This window comes from Staurois parvus, unplaced genomic scaffold, assembly GCF_062004578.1.
Source record: "Staurois parvus isolate SC_StPar_1 unplaced genomic scaffold, SC_StPar_1.0 ptg000154l, whole genome shotgun sequence".
Lineage (NCBI taxonomy): Eukaryota > Metazoa > Chordata > Amphibia > Anura > Ranidae > Staurois > Staurois parvus.
The window spans coordinates 4106187-4132339 of NW_028317950.1; the positions used below are offsets into that span (position 1 = coordinate 4106187).

The 26153-nt window shown below is 44.0% G+C and overlaps 1 protein-coding gene across 1 annotated transcript in view; it reads right to left on the reverse strand.

Annotated features, from left to right (window-relative positions):
• Nucleotides 1–1737: 1737 nt before the first annotated feature.
• Nucleotides 1738–26153, reverse strand: part of PNCK (pregnancy up-regulated nonubiquitous CaM kinase) — a 166626-nt gene continuing 142210 nt past the window's right edge. Inside the window, exons 8-12 of the mRNA XM_089674941.1 lie at nucleotides 24740–24852; nucleotides 18638–18716; nucleotides 8412–8499; nucleotides 7160–7282; nucleotides 1738–2999 (exon numbers count right to left, since the gene is read on the reverse strand). Coding sequence (XP_089531067.1) covers nucleotides 7166–7282; nucleotides 8412–8499; nucleotides 18638–18716; nucleotides 24740–24852 — 397 coding nt within the window. The 3' untranslated portion in view covers nucleotides 1738–2999; nucleotides 7160–7165. The remainder of the gene's footprint in view (nucleotides 3000–7159; nucleotides 7283–8411; nucleotides 8500–18637; nucleotides 18717–24739; nucleotides 24853–26153) is intronic.

The window sequence follows — 26153 nt, forward strand, 5'->3', positions numbered from 1 at the left end:
ATGCACTAGGCTAGGTTCATACTCGACAGAAGAGGTAGTTGGAAGGCAGACCACTACAGGCACCTGGATCAGGAAGGGCTACTATCCATGGCACAGTGTCAGTCCCTAATCTGTCTCTCCTCCACAGGAACCTATGCCTATGCTGAACGATCTGCCCCTAACTAGTACTGCCCACAGTAATGATGGCTGTGTGGGTCAGCCAGGGCAGCAGTGTCCAATCTTCAGCGGCTCCCCCCATGAAGCCTTCGGAGCTATTAGAGGAACATGCCCCCCCCACACACACTTGTCCTCTGCTCTCTTTGCCTCTGCACAGGACCTCCCTTGCGAGGAGGCCAAACTACACCTGCCTACAGGCAGATGGGCATGTTTGGGGATGGGGATGAATGTACTGGGGGTGTGTAATGCCCTCAAGGTTTTTTTTGTTAGAGGCTGAGTAGCAGCCTGGAGATAAGTCAGTCTGGGGAGTGAGGTAGTGAGGTTACCTCAGGACAGGCTGGGAGACTAACAGGTCAGGGCTTCTTGAGTCCTCCCATCTTTCCAGAAACCTGAGAGCTTTCTGGAAGAGGGTTGGAGGCGGCCCAGATCTGCATGCTTGAGGGACTCTGGCCAGTCCCCTAGCAGGAGTCTGGGCATGGTGACCAGGGCAACCCTCACGTGGCAGAGACTGGGGCGAGGTGTGCAGTGTCTGGTGGAAGATAGAATAAGGAGCTTGGGGGGGGAGCCCACCTACAGGTAGGTCACTGGAGAAGAGGATCTCCACTGCCTCAATGTCTCCTGGAGAGCACAGTCTGTATAGCAGGGAAGAAGCCAGCCCAGCATAAGGCCTGAAGGCAGCCTCTAACCCACTAACAGGAGAGGACAGTGTGAGTACTCTTACACCCCTTGGGCCAGATAAGGGGAGAGGTCGGTCAAGTGCAAGACCCAACTAGCTTCTCATCTGGTACTGTTGATACGGCAACCCTTGGGCCCCCTTGCTCAAGGATATCCTCAGACAGCTGAGTGAAGAGGGAGAATGATCTGGGGTCTTAGGAGGTACGCTTAAGAGCCTTTAGTGGTGCTCTTCTAGAAGAGACTGTTGCTAACTGAATCTTTGTACATAGTTGCTAAGGAGTTATTCTCAAGTCTTGCAGTTCCTCGGGCATCCCATATATCCCTAGACCCCATCCAAGTTTAACTCTTTAATAAAAACCACAAAACCAAACTCAAGGACTATTGACTCTAGTGTGCAAAGTGTGAAAATGCTTGTTGCCTGGCCGTGCAGAGCTTAGGGGGACCCAATTCAAATCAATCAGGGTAGTGCTACATGTGGAAGTGATTGAGTAGCTGTAGATCTTGGCTGCTGAGCTTGTGTAAATACCACCCCCCCGCTTTTGACAAATAACAATAGCATGTGAGTTACCATTTTGTCTGTGTTTTTGAACTTAAATTCAGCAGTTTTTGCAAAATTCTGAAAAAAGTCGCCCTCCTGACCAGGTCCCACTGTTTTATATATTTAATTTTGTAGAAATTACTCTCAATGCTCTGAAGCTTTTCTTATCTTTTGTTATTATTAAATACTAACAAAGGTCCAGCATATGTGCACCGATATATGGTAGCGTTCTTATAGCCAGTCCTTATATAGTAATGTCCTCGAAGCAACCAGCACCATCCTGTTTCACTCAACCTGACAGGTTAACTTGAAGGTTTAGAAATTTGTGAGGATTAAGACTGAACTAAAAGACAAATCCATGCAAGATCTTCTGGTTAGCAATTGTATTTAATGTAGTACAGTTAAATCACAAGAGTACACTCTTCGAGAGATTAAACTACAGTCCTAATACACGGATAACTAGTTTTGTTTCATGACACCAGAAGCCTAAGCACACTTTCAATAGTTTGGCACATCTCCACAGGGGAAAAGGGGAATTTGATGAGTGTTGGTGAGTTCACAAAGTATCCTGTGACTGTTATCATACGTTTTTTTTTTATTATAACAGTGTCTCCTCCAACCGAGCGTCAGCAGCATTTTTACATCATATTGACAACAGGAGGAGCACAAGGTCCGTGATTTGGCACAAAGATCCAAGGGTTCACAATGAAGTGAGACATATTTCCACTAGAAGATAAACAGCCAATACATCCAAATCCAAATACAATTCAGCTCAGGGTCTTCCCAGCCTTCCAGGTCCCAATCCTCCATTCTTGTGGCATCTTTTCTTCCACCTTCCAGTCAGCCACTTCAGAAACTTTTGCTTGCCCTTTGGACAATGATTTCCCGTACTGGGATACATCATCTTCTGCACCCTCCAAACTTTGAGGAATTTTTTTTTTTTACAGATGTGATGGTGGCTTAAAAACAACTAAAATATGAACATGGAAACACACAAGGTGAAAACTCAGAAAGGTCCAACTAAGTGGTGAAGTTTAGACAAAATGCAATCTTTGGGACCTCTGATATGGCTCATACTTGCACAAGATCTCATAATGCCCCCTTGAAGCCATTAACCTGACGGCAATAAAAACTAAACAAGAGCATTAAGGAACATATTTTTCATACTTAAATAAATATAAGCATTTTAAGAAAATGATGTGGAATAAAATGTTAGTATGTGGCAGACAACAATGTGTAAATCTAATGGGCCCACGCATTGTCCTTGGGTTCTGGGTTCCATGGCCATCCTCCGCATTACTCATTACGAGAGAGGACTTCGACACAACACAACCATCAAGCGATCTAAGTCTGTGTCTTTTTATGGCCCTTTGAATGAGGAGGTAGTAGGGGACAAGCCATACCGAAGCAGCCTTTTGTACTCCATCTCAAGAACTTCTCAATGAACCGTGACCAGCTGGAGGAACGGGGGGTTTGAAGTGGGGCCGTGGTGGGCTAAGGGAAGAACAGCCATTGGCCGCTGTAGGCATCATGCAGACAGGTGTCACCACAAGCTCATGCAAGGGTGTAGTGCCTGACATGGAGATCCCTGGTATGGGGGGACTCCAGACGTCAAGTCTTCACTTTCCAGCTGTTAATGGTAATGGAAAGAAGAATCAAAGTCAGCAAAGTCATTAAAGAACCTAAAGGCAATACAATGTGGGCAAAAGACACAACGTACATTCTTTCTTACATGATACAAGGTTATATACTCCCCCATTGCTTTAGTATATATAGGAAGGTAACATTCCAATGAAAATAACTAAGGAGTTTTGTGCATTACAGTTACACCATACCATTGAAACTGGTCAAACCAAATCTTTGGAGTTGGCTTTAAACATAGGAGTACAGAAAAAGGGCCTTCAACCAAACCGTTGGAAGTCTACAACTGTCTAAACTGGTTTTGTATGCCTAGGTTTGTCAATGAAGATCACATGATAATATGCTTGACTTTATGTACTTGGGTTTAGAATGGGATGCCCAGCAAGCACATATAGGTGTGATGGTCAGGCCTCCACATACACTTGGCTATTTAGTGTATCTCCAGAGATTCATAGTGGAGGTTATTACTGTGCTTCTTTTAAAGAGTTGTTTCGCTCAACCTGATATTTCAGTTACATTACATTATTTTTACTGGGTCCTGTGGATGACTAAATTGGCAAAATTATGCTGTTTTCAGTAGGCCGAATATGTTGACTACTCAAAGAGGCACAAGTTGATCCAATTGGTAATTCAATAAAACACAAAGGTATGGGTATTGTATGAATGATAAAGTAGACCTTCACCCACAAATGTCACTTTCTCTAATCTGCCTCTGCCCCCAACCTCTTACACAAGTGGATTTTATTTTTTACCTCCTTGGTATGGACACCTTGAATCCTTGCCTAGCTTGTCCAGCCACGTGTTGTCGTCTGAGATGTCTAGGTCATATCCAAGGAGGCAGTATTTCAGTTTCTCGGTCTGGGATCTTGTGTATTAGCCACAGATTTTTGGCAGTACCCATAGACTGTGGGAGCTTGTGCATGTGCAGATGCACCATGGATCTCTCTGTTAGGTCCCATAGATGTGGCATAGATCCATGGCATATGTACGAATGAGATAACCCACAATGCAAGATGGAGCAAAGCAACAAAGAGGAACTTTGGGTAGGAAGGAAAGTGTCAGGAATGGACTCCGCACAGGTGGTGGGACTCACCTGCCGTGTGGGCTGCAGTACCAGAGCTGACCAGCGGGTGCTCTCAGCAGCCAGAAGCTCACACGAGCAATCAGCCAAACCTGGGGCTGATTGCAGAAAGGTGTATTTAAGGCATGACCAGGCCTGTGCTCTGGGCCTTGGTGTATGTTTTCCCATGAGCCTCTGTACCTGGTACCCTGTGTTCCTGCTTCGTTGCTGACCCGGATTGATCCTGACCTCTGCTGACCGTCTCCTGTTGAACCCCTGGCTTGCCTGACCATCCTTCTGCCTGATCCCCTGTACCGCGCTGTCCGTGAGTTACTGAACCCGGCTTGTGACCTTGACCATTCTCTGCCTGCTCCTTTTGGTACCTTGCTGCCCGCACGTTGCTGACTTGGCCCATCTGACCACGCTAACTACTCTGCCATCCATCCATCCTGCACGGATCCAGCCGTACCTGCACATACCTCTGGCGGATCCCTCTACCACTAGCAGGTGTACTCAGGGGCCGCGACCTGGTTCCTGTCTGCTCCAAGTCCATCCCCACCATCAGGAACCCTGGTGAATAAGCAGACTGGGACTTAGACTCCGCACCCTGGGGAATCCTGTCCTGGGGACCACTAGAGGTACCACCAAACGGTCATTACAGAACCCTACGGCCGGCCTGACCGTTCCACCTCTCCAGCCCTGACTACGCCTGTGTTCCTGCACCTCCTAAGATTAGTGGAAGGTTGGTTTGCTCACTGTGCGTATATATATATATATATATATCTGAGTGGCTAATAATAAACTGTATTATACTGTACCTGAGGCCTGCATTTCCCTGTGTCAGTCCACACCTTTCTGGTCATTCCTAGATTCCTGACAGAAAGCAAGGCTGGACTCCATGGACTGGTACTTATATGTTTTTTAATTTACACACAGGGACAATTATTATGGTTTGGAGATATTTTTTTGTAAGGTAGGGTGAAGTTCCTCCTTAAATGAAGCTAAGGTTCTGGACTGATTCTACATTCATAATGAGGCGGCTTATCAATACACTAGCAGCTGTTGTCATGACAGCACTACAATAAATGAATAGGCTCATCAATAGTAGATAATCTCTGGGCCAGAAAGAGTAAAAACAAGGCTTGGCTTAAGAAGCACACTAGTCCAAATTTGTGTACATGAAAGATCTCAACAAACCTGCTTAAGCATTCATGTTTATTTATTGGAACTGCAGCCAACACATTTCCACTGTGGTTCCCAAATATGTGTAGGCTACAGCGGATTGTGTTGTTTCATCAAACTTGGCTGAAGGATGCTCAGCAACCCTCATACACTCAGACTTATTAAGGGCTCTACAAGAGACAAAGCCGTCTATCAAGCACATAATTGCCAGACCTAGTTAAAGTATATCTAAAACCCTGATGTCCAATCTACAGCCCAGGGGCCACATTCGTCCCTTGGCACTTTTTTATGGTCCTCAAGGCCCTGCATACACTGTTTCTCTATTGCCACTGTTTTAGTGGTTATCTCTACTAGTCTCATGGTTATCTCTACCGGAGAATATTGGACGAATGATCGTCCATTTTTTTTTTGCATGCCAGTCTCATCAAAAAGTGAAGAGGTTACGAATGTTACGAAAATTCTTGTACAGCAGAAAGAAAATTCGGAAGTGATGTATTGTATTTGTAATGTATTTTCAGACGAACTCTGTACTGAACAAACGAAAGTCATACGATCTGGTATCGTACGAGAAAAATTTTCGTGTATGTCCCTTCAAATAATTTCAGACGAAAGCTGTGTACTAATGATCAGATTATCGTACAATCACTTCAAATGCGGCATTTTTCATACCATTTTCTGATCATATGTATAGGACACAAGTCTCCACTAACTCCCACAGCATATCTTCAATCTCTGGCTCTGACAACTCATGTATCATGCCCGCAGTCTCCGATCATCTCTTGTATCGTGCCCACAGTCTCCAATCATCTCTTGTATCGTGCCCGCAGTCTCCGATCATCTCCTGTATCGTGCCCGCAGTCTTCGATCATCTCTTGTATCGTGCCCGCAGTCTCCGACCATCTCTTGTATCGTGCCCGCAGTCTCCGATCATCTCTTGTATCGTGCCCGCAGTCTCCGATCATCTCTTGTATCGTGCCCGCAGTCTCCGACCATCTCTTGTATCCTGCCGGCAGTCTCCGACCATCTCTTGTATGCTGCCTGCAGTCTCCGACCATCTCTTGTATGCTGCCTGCAGTCTCCGACCATCTCTTGTATGCTGCCTGCAGTCTCCGACCATCTCTTGTATGCTGCCTGCAGTCTCCGACCATCTCTTGTATGCTGCCTGCAGTCTCCGACCATCTCTTGTATCCTGTCTGCAGTCTCCGACCATCTCTTGTATCCTGTCTGCAGTCTCCGACCATCTCTTGTATCCTGTCTGCAGTATCCGACCATCTCTTGTATCCTGTCTACAGTCTCTGACCATCTCTTGTATCCTGTCTGCAGTCTCTGACCATCTCCATATCATTTCATGTTTGTCTCCTGTAACTATCTCCTCTTATCTGTGTGCAGTCTCTGACACAGATGTGCAGTTATTTCTTGTCAAGAAAGTTGGCCATCACTGATCTAAACCCAAGAATAAAAATGGAATATATTGCAGCTTACCAGTCCTTAGATGTGGTAGCTGCATTAGTTTCCTTTTTGGTTTATTTTCACCTGGTGATCCTGCCTCATCTATGGTAACAGAGCTCACTTACAAAACCAAAAGTGGAGTTTAAGCATCCTCATCTACTTTACACCCTTGCGCTGATCAAAACCCCCATTCCACCCCGCCTCTCACAATTGAAAATCATTTTTTGGGGGTCATCTTCAGGCGCTTCTAGAATTCTCGCCCTTGTGAGAATGGTGCCCCCTTTCCCGTAGCTTCCTGGGATATCCAGTTCACAGATCTCAGGAGGCTTCAGGCTACTGTACTGTGCATACAGTGATGTGCATCACCACGGGGCCAACTGGCTCTTCAGCGTGCCCCTGATGATGTGCCGATTCTGACAGAATGAACAGTTTTTTTTCCTCTCTCTTTTCGTTCTTACCTCCAATCACCACTTATCTTTCTCCTCCTGGACCGTCTCCCCTGCGTTTTCATCAGTATCTACTTCAGCACTTTGACCCATTTTAGTAATATGGCGCAGGAAGGACGTTGCATTAAATGCCCTCTAAAAAAAACAAATAGAATACGGCTGTAATATTATTTTCTTTTCAATTTATGTTTTAAAAGCCTTGTTTCTATGCATTGTTACTACTTATGCATGTCAGCCATGTTCAAAGTGCCTTGATCATCCTCTGAAAATCTTTCACCCAAGGGCTCTCTCAAAAATTTGGCTCTTTGCAGTTTCTAAAGACATGAAATACCCATAAGGCAAGGCCATCTTAATATATGAGCACACCTGGACAAGGGGTCACCGGGCGCTGTGTTGAGGGGGTGCACTAGCGATTTGGCCACTTGTGCTTCTCTTCTTTGACAGGAGTAACTGCAATGTCACTCCTGTCAGAAGGAGCAGAGGCTGGTCTATGTTGGAGACACACTGTGACGGGGACATTTGATGTATATGGATACTGTGATGGGGACACCTGATGTACAGTATTGGTACACCTTATGGATGGGGACACCTGATGTACAGTATTGGGACACCTGATGAATGGGGACACCTGATGTAAGGGGGCAGTGTGGTGGAGACACCTGATGTAAGGGGGCAGTGTGGTGGGGACACCTGATGTAAGGGGGCACTGTGAAGGGGACACCTGATGTAAGGGGGCACTGTGAAGGGGACACCTGATGTAAGGGGGCACTGTGAAGGGGACACCTGATGTAAGGGGGCACTGTGATGGGGACACCTGATGTAAGGGGGCACTGTGATGGGGACACCTGATGCAGGCTGTTAGGGGCCCCAGTGCATTACTTTGCCCAGGGGTCCAGGATGCTATTAAGAGGGCACTGCCATAAGGAACCTAGTAGCCAGATCCCGTACAGTATTTTATGCGTGTCTACACACTCTCTACGAACGTGACAAACATCCACACAACTTGCTGTATTTTGTGTAATATATTTATCTCCTATGATCGTAATCGCCATCTAGTGGCCATACTGCAATTTATTTCCCGATTGAGGTCATGTTAAAATAATACTGTATTATGGCCAATAGATGGCGCTTACGATCATAGGAGATAATTATATTACACAAAATACAGCAAGTTTCTTTGGAGTGGTTCATGGTCGTCCAGAGAACGTTTTATATAAAGACCCTGAAGATGTGCATAGCATTCATAACACGATGACCATCTCACCTTCCACTGAGTCCGGGCAAAATTCTTCTGGATTTGCTCACTCACAGAACCGTGGATGTCTCGTTCTAGAGCCGTATCTCCGGAGATCCTGCCAGGAGCAGATAGAGATCAGTATGTGGGATTAGAGGTAAAAAATCTGATTATAGTACATAGCACAATTCTTACTGCCCCTTCATATACACTGCAATGATTAATATAAGGCCACTGACATCACTCAGATGGATGGATGGACAGTGTTAAGTGACAGAGGGAGTGATAGAGGGATGGATGGTATTGAGGGCAGGAGGGATGGATGCTGGTAATGGAGTGGAGTGATGGACAGTGTTAAGGGAAGGATGGATACTGTAAAGGGAGGGATGGGTGGACACTCTAGATAGATAATGGATAAATAAATCAATATCAATATGAGATCAATACAGATATACGTAGATAGATCATATGTGTAGCTGGAAATGGATGGATGGACACTGTTGAGAGAGAATGGGAAGGATGGACACGATTGATGCAGGGAGGGGGTGATGGATGGATGGATGCTGTTGAGGGATGGATGGGTGGAGTGAGGTACAGTACACTGTCAGAGGGGCAGATGTATGGATGGAGGGGCAGATGTATGGATGAATAGATGGACACTGAATGGATGGATGGCTAATAGATTAATTGATGTGCATTGTTGAGGTAAGTAGGAGGGATGGAACACTGTCAAGGGAGGGTGGATGGATGGACAGTGTAAATGGATGGTTGGATGGATGGATAGGTTGACACTGTCGGGGGAGGGAAGAATGGATGGATGGACACTAAGGAGGAAGGTGGAGGGGATGAATGGATATTACTGAGGGAGGGAGGGATGGAGTTATAGACACTGCCGAGGGATGGATTGGTAGACACTGTAGAGGTAGACATGGATGGATGGATGGATGGATGGATGGGTAGTTGGTAGATGAACCGATGGACATTGTTGAGGTAGAGATGGATGGATGGATAGATGGACAATGTAAATGGATGGCAAAATTAATTTTCACTGTCAGGGGAGGGAAGGAGGGATAGAAAGATATGATTAAAAAGACACAGTTGCTGGATGGATATGGATAAATAGGCACGATGGATGGATGGATGGATGGATAGATAGATAGATAGATAGATAGATAGATAGATATAGAGATAAATAAACAATGGATGGATAGATATGGATAAATAGGCACGATGGATGGATGGATAGATATATATGGATAAATAGGCACGGTGGATGGATAGATATATATGGATAAATAGGCACGGTGGATGGATGGATAGATAGGGATAAATAGGCACGATGGATGGATAGATAGGCATGGTGGATGGATTGATGGATGGATAGATATGGATAAACAGACACGATGGATGGATGGATAGATATGGATAAATAGGCACATTGGATGGACATGGAAAAATAGGCACGGTGGATGGATGGATAGATATGGATAAATAGGCACGGTGGATGGATTGATAGATAGATAGATATGGATAAATAGGCACGGTAGATGGATTGATAGATATGAATAAATAGGCACGATGGATGGATAGATATGGATAAATAGGCACGATGGATGGATGGATAGATAGATATGGATAAATAGGCACGGTGGATGGATGGATGGATAGATATGGATAAATAGGCACGGTGGATGGATGGATGGATAGATATGGATAAATAGACATGATGAATGGATAGATAGATAGATCGATAGATAGATAGATAGATAGACAGATAGATAGATATGGATAAATAAACATATTGGATGGATAGATATGGATAAATAGACACGATGGATGGATAGATATGAATAAATACACGATGGATGGATGGATGGATAAATAGGCACGGTGGATGGATGGATAGATATGGATAAATAGGCACGGTGGATGGATGGATAGATAGGCATGGTGGATGGATGGATAGATATGGATAAACAGACACGATGGGTGGATAGATATGGATAAATAGGCACGATGGATGGATAGATATGGATAAATAGGCACGGTGGATAGATATGGATGAATAGGCACGGTGGATGGATGGATAGGTATGGATAAATAGGCACGGTGGATGGATGGATAGATATGGATAAATAGGCACGGTGGATGGATGGATAGATATGGATAAATAGGCACGGTGGATGGATGGATAGATATGGATAAATAGGCACGGTGGATGGATGGATAGATATGGATAAATAGGCACAGTGGATGGATGGATAGATATGGATAAATAGGCACGGTGGATGGATAGATATGGATAAATAGGCACGGTGGATGGATAGATATGGATAAATAGGCACGGTGGATGGATAGATATGGATAAATAGGCACGGTGGATGGTTGGATGGATAGATATGGATAAATAGGCACGGTGGATGGATAGGTTTGGATAAATAGGCACGGTGGATGGATGGATGGATAGATATGGATAAATAGACACGATGGATGGATGGATAGATATGGATAAATAGGCACGGTGGATGGATGGATAGATATGGATAAATAGGCACGGTGGGTGGATGGATGGATAGATATGGATAAATAGGCACGGTGGGTGGATGGATGGATAGGCACGGTGGATGGATGGATAGATATGGATAAACAGACACGATGGATGGATAGATATGGATAAATAGGCACGATGGATGGATGGATGGATAGATATGGATAAATAGGCACGGTGGATAGATATGGATGAATAGGCACGGTGGATGGATGGATAGGTATGGATAGATAGGCACGGTGGATGGATGGATAGATATGGATAAACAGACACGATGGATGGATAGATATGGATAAATAGGCACGATGGATGGATGGATGGATGGATAGATATGGATAAATAGGCACGGTGGATGGATGGATAGATATGGATAAATAGGCACGATGGATGGATGGATGATAGATATGGATAAATAGGCACGGTGGATGGATGGATAGATATGGATAAATAGGCACGGTGGATGGATGGATAGATATGGATAAATAGGCACGATGGATGGATGGATGATAGATATGGATAAATAGGCACGATGGATGGATGGATAGATATGGATAAATAGGCACGGTGGATGGATGGATAGATATGGATAAATAGGCACGGTGGATGGATGGATAGATATGGATAAATAGGCACGGTGGATGGATGGATAGATATGGATAAATAGGCACAGTGGATGGATGGATAGATATGGATAAATAGGCACGATGGATGGATGGATGATAGATATGGATAAATAGGCACGATGGATGGATGGATAGATATGGATAAATAGGCACGGTGGATGGATGGATAGATATGGATAAACAGACACGATGGATGGATAGATATGGATAAATAGGCACGATGGATGGATGGATGGATAGATATGGATAAATAGGCACGGTGGATGGATGGATAGATATGGATAAATAGGCACGATGGATGGATGGATGATAGATATGGATAAATAGGCACGATGGATGGATGGATAGATATGGATAAATAGGCACGGTGGATGGATGGATAGATATGGATAAATAGGCACAGTGGATGGATGGATAGATATGGATAAATAGGCACGGTGGATGGATAGATATGGATAAATAGGCACGGTGGATGGATAGATATGGATAAATAGGCACGGTGGATGGTTGGATGGATAGATATGGATAAATAGGCATGGTGGATGGATGGATAGATATGGATAAATAGGCATGGTGGATGGATGGATAGATATGGATAAATAGGCATGGTGGGTGGATGGATAGATATGGATAAATAGGCACGGTGGGTGGATGGATGGATAGATATGGATAAATAGGCACGGTGGGTGGATGGATGGATAGATATGGATAAATAGGCACGGTGGGTGGATGGATGGATAAATAGGCACGGTGGGTGGATGGATAGATATGGATAAATAGGCACGGTGGATGGATAGATAGATATGGACAAATAGGCACGGTGGATGGATGGATAGATATGGATAAATAGACACGATGGATGGATGGATAGATATGGATAAATAGACACGATGGATGGATGGATAGATATGGATAAATAGGCACGGTGGATGGATGGATAGATATGGATAAATAGGCACGGTGGATGGATGGATGGATAGATATGGATAAATAGGCACGGTGGATGGATGGATAGATATGGATAAATAGGCATGGTGGATGGATGGATAGATATGGATAAATAGGCATGGTGGGTGGATGGATAGATATGGATAAATAGGCACGGTGGGTGGATGGATGGATAGATATGGATAAATAGGCACGGTGGGTGGATGGATGGATAGATATGGATAAATAGGCACGGTGGGTGGATGGATGGATAAATAGGCACGGTGGGTGGATGGATAGATATGGATAAATAGGCACGGTGGATGGATAGATAGATATGGACAAATAGGCACGGTGGATGGATGGATAGATATGGATAAATAGACACGATGGATGGATGGATAGATATGGATAAATAGACACGATGGATGGATGGATAGATATGGATAAATAGGCACGGTGGATGGATGGATAGATATGGATAAATAGGCACGGTGGATGGATGGATGGATAGATATGGATAAATAGGCACGGTGGATGGATGGATAGATATGGATAAATAGACACGATGGATGGATAGATATAGATAAATAGGCACGGTGGATGGATGGATAGATATGGATAAATAGGCACGGTGGATGGATGGATAGATATGGATAAATAGGCACAGTGGATGGATGGATAGATATGGATAAATAGGCACGGTGGATGGATAGATATGGATAAATAGGCACGGTGGATGGATAGATATGGATAAATAGGCACGGTGGATGGATAGATATGGATAAATAGGCACGGTGGATGGTTGGATGGATAGATATGGATAAATAGGCACGGTGGATGGATAGGTTTGGATAAATAGGCACGGTGGATGGATGGATGGATAGATATGGATAAATAGACACGATGGATGGATGGATAGATATGGATAAATAGGCACGGTGGATGGATGGATAGATATGGATAAATAGGCACGGTGGGTGGATGGATGGATAGATATGGATAAATAGGCACGGTGGGTGGATGGATGGATAGGCACGGTGGATGGATGGATAGATATGGATAAACAGACACGATGGATGGATAGATATGGATAAATAGGCACGATGGATGGATGGATGGATAGATATGGATAAATAGGCACGGTGGATAGATATGGATGAATAGGCACGGTGGATGGATGGATAGGTATGGATAGATAGGCACGGTGGATGGATGGATAGATATGGATAAACAGACACGATGGATGGATAGATATGGATAAATAGGCACGATGGATGGATGGATGGATGGATAGATATGGATAAATAGGCACGGTGGATGGATGGATAGATATGGATAAATAGGCACGATGGATGGATGGATGATAGATATGGATAAATAGGCACGGTGGATGGATGGATAGATATGGATAAATAGGCACGGTGGATGGATGGATAGATATGGATAAATAGGCACGATGGATGGATGGATGATAGATATGGATAAATAGGCACGATGGATGGATGGATAGATATGGATAAATAGGCACGGTGGATGGATGGATAGATATGGATAAACAGACACGATGGATGGATAGATATGGATAAATAGGCACGATGGATGGATGGATGGATGGATAGATATGGATAAATAGGCACGGTGGATGGATGGATAGATATGGATAAATAGGCACGATGGATGGATGGATGATAGATATGGATAAATAGGCACGATGGATGGATGGATAGATATGGATAAATAGGCACGGTGGATGGATGGATAGATATGGATAAATAGGCACGATGGATGGATGGATAGATATGGATAAATAGGCACGGTGGATGGATGGATAGATATGGATAAATAGGCACGGTGGATGGATGGATAGATATGGATAAATAGGCACGATGGATGGATGGATGATAGATATGGATAAATAGGCACGATGGATGGATGGATAGATATGGATAAATAGGCACGGTGGATGGATGGATAGATATGGATAAACAGACACGATGGATGGATAGATATGGATAAATAGGCACGATGGATGGATGGATGGATAGATATGGATAAATAGGCACGGTGGATGGATGGATAGATATGGATAAATAGGCACGATGGATGGATGGATGATAGATATGGATAAATAGGCACGATGGATGGATGGATAGATATGGATAAATAGGCACGGTGGATGGATGGATAGATATGGATAAATAGGCACGGTGGATGGATAGATATGGATAAATAGGCACGGTGGATGGATAGATATGGCTAAATAGGCACGGTGGATGGTTGGATGGATAGATATGGATAAATAGGCACGGTGGATGGATAGATATGGATAAATAGGCACGGTGGATGGTTGGATGGATAGATATGGATAAATAGGCATGGTGGATGGATGGATAGATATGGATAAATAGGCATGGTGGGTGGATGGATAGATATGGATAAATAGGCACGGTGGGTGGATGGATGGATAGATATGGATAAATAGGCACGGTGGGTGGATGGATGGATAGATATGGATAAATAGGCACGGTGGGTGGATAGATAGATATGGACAAATAGGCACGGTGGATGGATGGATAGATATGGATAAATAGACACGATGGATGGATGGATAGATATGGATAAATAGACACGATGGATGGATGGATGGATGGATAGATATGGATAAATAGGCACGGTGGATGGATGGATAGATATGGATAAATAGGCACGGTGGATGGATGGATGGATAGATATGGATAAATAGGCACGGTGGATGGATGGATAGATATGGATAAATAGGCACAGTGGATGGATGGATAGATATAGATAAATAGACACGATGGATGGATGGATAGATATAGATAAATAGGCACGGTGGATGGATGGATAGATATGGATAAATAGACACGATGGATGGATGGATGGATGGATGAATAGATAGATAGATAATGTTGTAGGTTTGAATTGCACAGGTGACAGGTGTACTGTAAATCTTACCACCAGACAGATATGGATGACAGATATTACTGTAGATCTGTATTCATTAATAAGTCATACAATGTATTTAGTATGTTAGAGAGATGAGCCCATCATTCTGCTGCTTCTCCTTCACTGTCCATTCACAGGCTGGGGCAGGGACAGGACTTTGTTCTATTACTTACCTGCAGTAGAGAAAAGTCAGGTCTCCTTTGAAGTTAGACAAAGCTGTGCTGTGTGGCAGAGCTGTGTAAATCTCAGGGCTGGATGGACAGCAATACAAATCCTTTGGCAGGTAAAACCTCCCCTTATCTTTATTTCATCTGTGTATTTAGATGTGTGCCCGGAGATCAGCTCCAACTCCGTATTTCTTCCTTTCATTTGGAGGATCTGACTCCCGCCTCTCCTTCGGGAACCGCGGAGCCCCAATCGGGTCATTTTTCTATCTAACCAAAGAGATTGCCTTTGCTGGGAGCACCAACACTGCGGCATCCATCACACAGAATGGGTACACAAGTATCATTTACTCTATTAAATGTTTTGTCGTTTATTCATCACATAAGAAAAACTGCACTCAATTATCGGGACTCCTGAAATGCTCCCAGAATGCAGTGGGGACAGGCTGGGAGCTCTGCCAAGCACTGCGGGGCCATGGGATGCCGGTTTATTAGGAGGAATGAAGACATATTTTTTCTGTTGGTGGTTTAAAGAAACTAAAGTACAAGCTGGAGGGAAAAAAAAAAATAAAAACAGATTGGAATTGGAAAAGGAAGGTCTGAGAAATTGCGAACGCATTGCTTGTACACATTGTCCTGCCTGCAGGGGCCTCAACCACCAAAGATATTTTACTATGCATTAAAACTTGGCTGCTGGAAAAGATCTAAATACACAGATAAAACTACATATATGGGACTTGTTTTACCTGCCAAAGGATTTGTATTGCTGTCCATCCAGTCCTGAGATTTACACAGCTCCGCCACACAGTGCAGCCAAGTGGTTCACACCACTTATAGCGAAGGAATACATTGCTTTCCCCACTCCAGCCTCCGCCTTATAAATGGATATTGGAAAAGCAGCAGCAGACTGGGGAGGTCAACTTTCTGCTCACTCTGCTCTCATGTCCTGTTTTCAAAATCACTGGTAAACACAGTTGCATGCAAAACACCTGAATGGCTCCCGGTCTTACCACTCCCTCTCCCAGTCTAAATACTGCGGTATACGGAATTGCAAGAAGATGATGAATCAATGAGTGCCGAGCTGCATTCATCTGTGTATTTTATATCATCTGGAGTTCAGATTTAAGGCTGGCCATTGTTCAGGAGACCAAGGAGGGGGTCTTAGGCCGGCCATACATGGGTCAATTTTTGATTTAGAAAAATCGGACTCAAGAATAATCGGCCGATTTTCGCTCTGTTAGTGGGGCAATGGCACCGGATGATTTTTGTGGTTCCTCCCCATTTCGTTTATCGGGTATGCTGGAAAATTCATGAAAAACAACCGATTTTAGAAATCATTGGTGGCACCATCGGATTACAGAACAAACAATGTTTTCGATTTACGATCGACAAATCAGTCAGAATTCGACCCATGTATGGCCTGCTTTAGGCAGGATATATATTTCTTACTATTTGGGTTGTAGTCCCTTTAAGGGGGACAATAGGAACACATTTTTAGTACTCCGGGGCAGGGGCGGACTGACCATTTGAAAACTCGGGCACTGCCCGAGGTCATTAGGGGGCCCCATGAGATGCCCCTGGTACCTTTTTCATAGGCTTTTTTGAGTTTGGGCAACGACACAGGGGCCCCATGATCCCCTATTGCCCGGGGGCCCCATGAGTTGTCAGTCCACCCCTGCTCTGGGGTTCTCACCCATGCAGGGTAGTGAGTAGTTTAGAGGTAGTCTGGTAGGAGAGGACTGATTTATAGTGCTGATTCAAAGATAGAATGGAGCCAACTACTCAGTATCATCCATAAAAGTGAATCTTTATTAGCTCCATAATATAGCAGGCTAACGCGTTTCGCCTTACAGCACATCTACAGTATGAATAACGTTTCCTAGCCGAAGCGCGTTGGCATGTTATGTGCTGTACTTCATTACAGTATGTAGCCAATAAAGATTTGCTTCTATGGACGACACCGAGCATCCAGCTCCATTCTATCATTGGATCGCGACTGCAGTATGGAGGCACCTAAGCCAGAGCACCCTTTCCCACCTCCTGAAGGGTCATTTGCGGTTGAGTGCATTTGTTGACTCTGATTTACAGTGTTTTCCTTAGATTGGCAAGTCCTCATTTGGGGCCCAGAATTCAGAGGCTCATTGGAGGGAGAGGAGAAAAAGCCAGCTTACAGTTGCTGCAGAGAGAGCCATAGAGGGGATCAGTTCCAGTAATTGCACACCCACCGTGCCAATCACCCTCCCTGCCCACATTCGATTCACCCATCTGCCTGGGCCCCCCACATCCGATTCACCCAGCTGCCTGGGCCCCCCACATCCGATTCACCCAGCTGCCTGGGCCCCACACCCAACCCCCCCCCCCCCTTCTGGCCAGAGCCCTGTACAGGACAACTGGTGGTGGACAGCTGGGGTCTGAAAAGGAACAGGAGGAGTCAGCACCTGTGCGGCGGTTCACAGCTGCAAGCGACTCTGGACCGCCTGGTCTCTGAGACATTGTTCGCTGAACTCCTGTGTGCATTTTTGGCATCCAAAAGCAGATGGGAACTCTAAACCCTGGTGTGGAACTTTCATACTGGCGGTGAGCCAATGTGTTAGTTTCATCATACCAGAAACATGGACTGTTTTTCATTTCCTTTGCTGATGGAAGGTATTTTGTTTGCATGGTTTTGAGACAATAGACAATAAAGACTGATTACTTTACAAATGGCTGGCTGGTGATCCCAGGCTGCCCATATATAGCCATAAACTGTACGATTGATTGTACAATCTCCTTTATATATTTCTACCATCACCTATGAAGTATATGATTTGATACTAGTTGAATAGATTGCTTTGGTTTGTGCTCATATTGGACAGCCTCGGCCAATGCAACCGCAACGCAATAGCAAGGGGAAGAACATTGTCTTCAGTTGGAGTTGTTCACACCTACGTGTTGCATTGGCCAAAGTGATGCCTGTATATAAATACACCCGTATATGTTTCTCTCATTGGAATGGAAGATGAGTGGTCAGCATGGTGGTCTTACCATGGATGCTGCAGGGCTTGCTCACAGGTCAGCCTCTTCTCCGGCTCCCTCTCCAGCAGGTGTCGGATAAAGTCTTTAGCTGGTTAGATGGATTAAAAAAAAAAATGTATTTAGGACCGAAGTTCTATAGCTCCCTACAATTTATTACTGACAATAGAAGTCCAATCGTAACAGAGAAACTTGGGTCTGGTGTCATAGGAAGTCCAGGGCCATCGGAAATTCTAATCTGCCATTTCTGGTATGCTGGTACCACACTGTTCTATGACAGTGGTTCCCAACCTCAAGCACTCCTCAATTGGTAATGTTTTCAGGATATCCTTCACCTTGCACAGGTGCTTTAATTATTCTTTTGAATTTTTGCATACATGTTTAACCCCTTTCCTACCGGGCACTTATACCCCCTTCCTGTCCAATTTTCAGCTTTCAGCGCTGTCACACTTGGAATGAAAATTGCGCAGTCATGCAACACTGAACCCATAAGACATTATATCTTTTTTTTCCACACAAAACAGAGCTTTTTTTGGTGGTATTTACTCGCCGCTGGGTGTTTCATTTTTTTACGCTATAAACAAAAAAAAGAGCAAAAAAAATTTTAAAAAAAGGGGTTTCTTTTTTCTATTATAAAATTTTACAAACATGTAATTTTTCTCCTTCACGGATGTGCGTTGATGAGGCAGCACTGATAGGTGGCATTGAAAGGCGGCACTGATATGCAACAATGATGGGCACTGATAGAAGGCACTGATGGGCGGCACCAATGGGCAGCAAGGTGGGGGGCACTGCTGGGCACTTGTTGGTGGCACTGCTCATCAGGCACTGTTCCGTCCTAACAATTGCCGGTTATCAGCAGTACTTTCCTCATGCTGTGATAGCGTGAGGAAAGTGCAGCTGATAACTGGCAACTGTATTTACCAGTGATCTGCTGTGTCATTGGACACAGCTGATCACGTGGTAAAAGGCCGCTGTGATTGACCTTTTACCACATCACGTGATCAGCTGTGTCCGTGGGACACAGCGATCATGGAGATCGCCAGGAGCATGCCCTCATGGTACCGCCGGGAGGGCATCATAGGACACCCTCCCAGAACTGGACAACCGCGCTGTAACTGTCATTTGGCTATAGTGCGGTTGGCAAGTGGTTAAAAATCATTTTAGGCCTGAAGATTACATAAACTCCCCAAATATTATATATTTCCTGAAAGCAAACACTCTAGGGCAGTTGTGTCAAACTGGCAGCCCTCCAGCTGTTGCGAAACTACAATTCCCATCACGCCTCTACCTTTTGGGAGTCATGCTTGTAACTGTCAATCTTGCGATGCCTCATGGGACTTGTAGTTTGGCAACAGCTGGAGGGCTACCAGTTTGCCCTAGGGAATAAAATGGTGGTAGTTCCAATTTTTTTTTTATCATTTCAGTAACATTTCAGTAAAAAAACATTTTGGTGCAGTATAAAAGCTGAGGTTGTGCTGAGTAAATAGATACCCAACATGTCAAGCCTCAAAATTGCCCGTGAAATGGCGACAAAGTTAGGTACCCTATATTTTCCATAGATGTTTTAAAAGCCTCTACAGGCCATCTGTTCAGAGTTAACTGAGAATAGAGAGCCTGGATTTACTGATCTTACTCCAGTGTGCATGACCAAATGTAACGCGTTTATCACAATCAACGTTTTATACGTAGGTGCCCCTGACGAGTGCATATACATTCATGTTGCATGGATTTGGGGGCTCAAACATATTTGGGAGGAGATTTTAAATGCTTGGGTATAACTTCAATATTTTGCATTTTTTTTGTTATTTTTTTCTGCTTTGCATAGAGTACAAGTCCCCTATGCGATGCACTTTTTTGGTGACAGGTTCTCTTTAAAGAAAACCCCAAATATAAATCTACAATATAATCTCAAAGACCCCTGATGTCTTACCTGCCCTCCAATGAAACTAAGAGTGCAGATCACACTCCATTAGCTTCTTCCACATACTGGCTGGATACCAGGACCTAGAGGTGGTGTTTTAAATGTCCCTTCTGTGTCAGTAACAAGAAGGGTAGATCAGCGAACGGATGCTTACTGATCATCCTCCTCTGTACCTGGTGGCATGCTACTTCCGAGTCCGCCAATAGGTGCGTGGAGCCCAGGAAACATGGCGGGAGCCCACACGGGAGAAGGGCCCGCTCTTACTAGGGTGTGTGATGTATAACTTTCATGTGAAAGCCAAGTCGGCCTGTCAGGTTTACACACATTCCCAGCAGCTTCAGTGTGTGTAAAATCCCCCAAAGCCACCACCATAGTATTTACTGTATGTTGGTGGCAGTAAAAAGGTTAAATCAATGTCCATGGCTTGGTACTTATGAGACCTATTTTATAGTTACATAGTTAGTCTGGCAGAAAAGTCCATCCAGTTCAACTATAAAAAAAAATAATATATAAATGTTAGTATCCAGTTATATTCTGTGTATCTAAGAAAGAATCCAGGACTTTCCTACAGCAATCCACTGAGCTGGCCAGAACCAACTCTTGAGGGAGTCTATTCCACATTTTCACAGCTCTCACTGTGAAGAAACCTTTCTGTATTTGGAGATTAAATTTATTTTCCTCCAGACATAATGAGTGCCCCCTTGTCCTCTGTGATGACCTCAGTGTGAATAACTCTACACTGAGTTCACTATATGAACCACTGATGTATTATACATGGAGATCATATCCCCCCCCTTATGTATTATACATGGAGATCATATCCCCCCTTATGTATTATACATGGAGATCATATCCCCCCCTTATGTATAATGCAGGGTGATCATATCCCCCTTATGTATTATACATGGAGATCATATCCCCCCCCTTATGTATTATACATGGAGATCATATCCCCCCCTTATGTATTATGCAGGGTGATCATATCCCCCTTATGTATTATACATGGAGATCATATCCCCCCCTTATGTATTATACATGGAGATCATATCCCCCCCTTATGTATTATACATGGAGATTATATCCCCCCCCCCTTATGTATTATACATGTTGATCATATCCCCCCTTAATCTCCTCTTCTCAAGAGAGAATAAATTCAGTCCCTCTAATCTTTCCTCATAGCTGATCTCCTCCATGCCTCTTATCAGTTTGGTTGACCTTCTCTGTACTTTCTCCAGTTCCCCAATGTTCTTTTTGTGAATTGGTGCCCAAAACTGAACTGCATATTCCAGATGAGGTCTTACTAATGATTTGTACCGGGGTAATATGATATCTCTCCTTCTGGAGTCTATACCTCTTAATACAAGAGAGGATTTTGCTCGCTTTAGAACCCGCAGCTTGGCATTGCATGCCATTATTAAGCATGTGATCTACCAGAACTCCCAGATCCTTCACCATTGATTACCCCAGTTGTACCCCCCTAGTATGTATGATGCATGCATATTCTTAGCCCCCAAGTACATAACCTTACATTTATCAAAATTAAACCTCATTTGCCACATAGTTGCCCAATTACACAGAGCACTGAGGTTGGCTTGTAAATTGGAGACATTCCACTGTACAGCTTGGTGTCATCTGCAGAGACTGAAATGGGATTTTTAATCTCAGACCCTATATCGTTTATAAATATATTAAAAAGTAAGGGTCCCAACACTGAACCTTGGGGTACTGACAACCCTAGACCAATCAGAGTATGGATCATTAACCACTACTCTCTGAATACCATCTTTTAGCCAGTTTTCTATCCATTAACATACTGATTCTTTATCCAAAAGGAATTTCCTAAAATGTGACCTGATGGGGGTACTTAAGGGCTGCTATTTACAAAGAGAAGTGTATGTTTAAATTGCTTACAAACAGAACAAATCATCAGGGAGCTGTCATTTTGTTAGCAATCGGACGGGAACTCCATTCATCTATACCAAGCCCTTGTCCTAGATGAGGGTCTCATAAATGTTAATGGGGAATTCCCACAAAACAAATGGCATGGGGTTCTTCAAAATTATTCCAGTACCTTTAGGACCAATGTTTTTTTGAGGGGGGCCCCATGCATGAAAAAGTGGATTTTTATGGGGGAACCCAATACAAAAATCAAGAAAAAAACATGGGGTCCCCCCTTTATTTAATTCCATATCAGACCCCTATTCAAGCATGCAGGCTGGCAGGCCAGGAAAGGGGGAAAAAAAAAATCCCATGATGCGCATCCACATCAATCACGATGTGCTATGCCCGTCGAAAGAAAAAAAACCCGACGATGCCACTCAGCAAATGTCAGCTTCCTGGGTAGAAATATAAGGAAAGGATGGGGAAAGTGGTAAACATCATTTCCCAAATATGGCCATGTGGTTATATTTAGGTAATGATGCCACCCCCTATCCTTGCCCCTTTGCTTAAGCAACCAGAGATTCCTGGTAATGTAAATGAAAGGGCCAGGTGAGGTGACATCAGTGGTTGGTAATGGTATGGAGGATGTGACGGTGCCAGCACCTGCTACTTCCTTAGCAACAATTGACAGCTGGAAGTTGTCATGTCAGTCCATGCTGAACACTATTGTTTGGTTTGATAGGAGGGTCTCCCAATTTTTCTGTAATTGTCAGCACTATGCTGATGTCATCTGGAGCCCATCCTACCAGCTACCAATTGTAAGTATGTGATCGTGAGCCTTCGGTGACAGCTCGGTCACAGTTTTGGGGGATGCTAGCGGGTGGCTTGGCATTAAGAACCACCCACTATGCCACCACTAATAGAGAACAAGTCATGGCTGAACTTTGTAAGAATCTGAATATTCAGTTTTCAATGACTAACGACTTTTCAATGACTTGGGTAGGCAGCTCAATCAAGCCACAAGGTCCCTATTGTCCTCAAGCCTCACTGGCTTTCATTTCAATCAAAATAACACAAAACCACAAAAGATAGACAGAAAAAACACAAAAGGACTTCAAAAGTTAAACATTTTTGCTGCAATTTAAGTTATCAGTAGCATTGTATCAGTAGAGGTATCTAGTTCTCTACAGACCAGTTTACAGTGTACCTTCTCCCAATGTGTCTCTAATGGCTGACAGTTATGAGCTAGGACACCTCTATTCCCCGGGGATCCTATTATTTCATTTTTTTTATCCAGTAAATGTCTTTTTTGCTGTTTTTATTAGAAGGGTTTTTTTTGTGGCTCTAGAAGCATAGAGAAATCTTTTCCCTTTACAAGCATTAAGTGAATTTAAACCGTCTGGCATAAAAAGTATTGGTGAGATGTGATGAAAGGAGAATCCAGTAAAGTCATACAGAGCAAGTCATGTAAGATGATAGTAGGATCTTTTCTAGGAAGAGACATCGAGACCAGCTGGATACATGGCAGATATATATGTACAGTATGTCCATACCCATGCAATAATTAACCATAAAGTCTTTGATTGCCTCTGTCTAGAGGAAGCCTTTCTCAACCTTTTCAGAACAGAGGAACACATGAAATAACTTTCTGGTCTCAGGGAACCCTTTCTAAACATTACTATATCTACAACTCATGAAACATTAGTGTGATGGTCAACAGGAAGAATGTTCTTTTCACTAGTGGTCATTGGGAAGAATTACAGCCTTACAGATAGCTAAAAAGATCAATGGTGTCAGTGGGAACTTACCTGAGAGGCAGAAATGGCTAATTGCTCAAGGAACCCCTAGCAACCTCTGGAGGAACTCTTGGGTTCCATGGAACCCTGCTGAGAAACCCTGGTCTAGGGCGTTAGTTTATTCCTCCTACAGTTCATTGGCCCAGCAATGGCAGCAACATCTGGATTCCAGACAAACCAAGCTCAAATAAGGTGTTTAATTTGACTGCCTTTAGCTGGTTTAGTTTGTTAATTTATTCATACTTCATGCTTTTTTTGTTGCTGTTCACTATTATGGGTGTTGTAGTAGGTACATATGGTGAAGAATGACCATAATGTCCCCTACAACATGTTTTCACTTTGTGAGTGATCTTGGTCCTTAAGCCTTCCCGTCCCCCCTGTCCCATTTACCAAACCACACTCCATATTCTATTGAATAGCATCCACTGAGATGTGCCCCACCTCTATTACTGTACAAAACCTATGAAAGTCCAGCCAAAAATAGGAACAGATAGGCTTGGTTACACACTGTACCTGATTCAGATATGTCGTCCCAGTATGGTGAATCAAATTCATACTCTGCTTTTATGATTTGATTGAAAAGCTCCGAGTCGTTTTCATCATAGAAAGGCGGATATCCACAGAGTCTATAAAATAGTAACAACTTGAGAAACATCTGTTCATCAATTTAGTTACAAGTCACTTTAAATTAACCTGCGACCTGTGGTCAGACTATAGATGTTCAAGTATTTATATATTCTTAAGCAGTAAATGTGCTTTAAAACAAGCCCTTACTGAACTCTGTAGCTAAAAGGAACTGTGGAGCCATTCGTCTTTTAAAGTTCCCATCTGAAGCACTGATGTTTTTCAAGTCCTTACGATAGCAACTCAGTTCACCATGCCTCATCAGGAATGATTCAGCAGCTTAGCTCACTCTGTACCCACTACCAGCAGTGCGTGGGCATCTCAGCTTACCTTGCTCCACGCTATTAGGACTTGTGGCGGCTGTCAATGTTCCTCCAAAAAAACTATCCACCATATTTGACAGTTCAGAGGCATCATGTCTTTTCATGGACACCTGTTTTAACTCTTGAAAGCCTGTAGCACCACAAGGCTACCTTGGTCATTTCACGTGGTTGCAGGGCAGTTGTGACACAGCCCCATTGACTTGAATAGGCAACAGTACTGCCTACCAAAGCAGACACGGCAGGAGAGGTGGGATGGGTGGAGACCATAGCAGTGTTTGGGCTTCAGAGCTGAAAGTCAATATTTGCATATTGGGTGCCTCGTGTTTATTGGCTGTTCTGGCTGTCTGGATAAATAATAATTGTAAGGCATGAGCAACTCCAGAGCTCTGACATTTCCTTCATCTTTCCTACAAAGTAAAAGGCTTACTTAAAGAAGAACTATTATTATTTATATTTTTGCTGTTTTGTCCCCCGTGGAACAAAGTACATGTAGTATTTTGTCCCATGTTGGAAGTACTTCCTAACCCTATGTAGCACCCTCCTAGTTTAACCAGGGGGAGTTAGTGTTTAATTGGTAGTAAGGAAGGCTGAGTAGCAGTCTGGGTGTAATAGCTAGAAGGTCAAATCATGGTCAGGAGCTAAGAGGCTCTGCAGGCCGGCCACTCTGGAATTCCCCCCTGCTCTAGGGCTTTGGAGGAAGGCTCTAGAGGCAGTGGGTGGATCTGAGGAGTGGCTGGCTGCACTCTTGAAGGACCTTTGCCCAGCAGGTTTGGCAAGTGGCTGGACACCCTTAAAAGTGCTGGAGCCTGCTCATTTACAAGAGAGTTCAGGTGGAAGAGAGAAAAAGATGTGAGGCTGAAGGAAGGAGGCTGTGAGGATGCCCAGTGGGATGGGGGCCTACTTGCAGGCCTGGAGATGGAAAGCTCTCCAGCCCCCTGAGAGAGGACCACCTGTATGGCAGGAAAGGAGGAAAGCTCTCC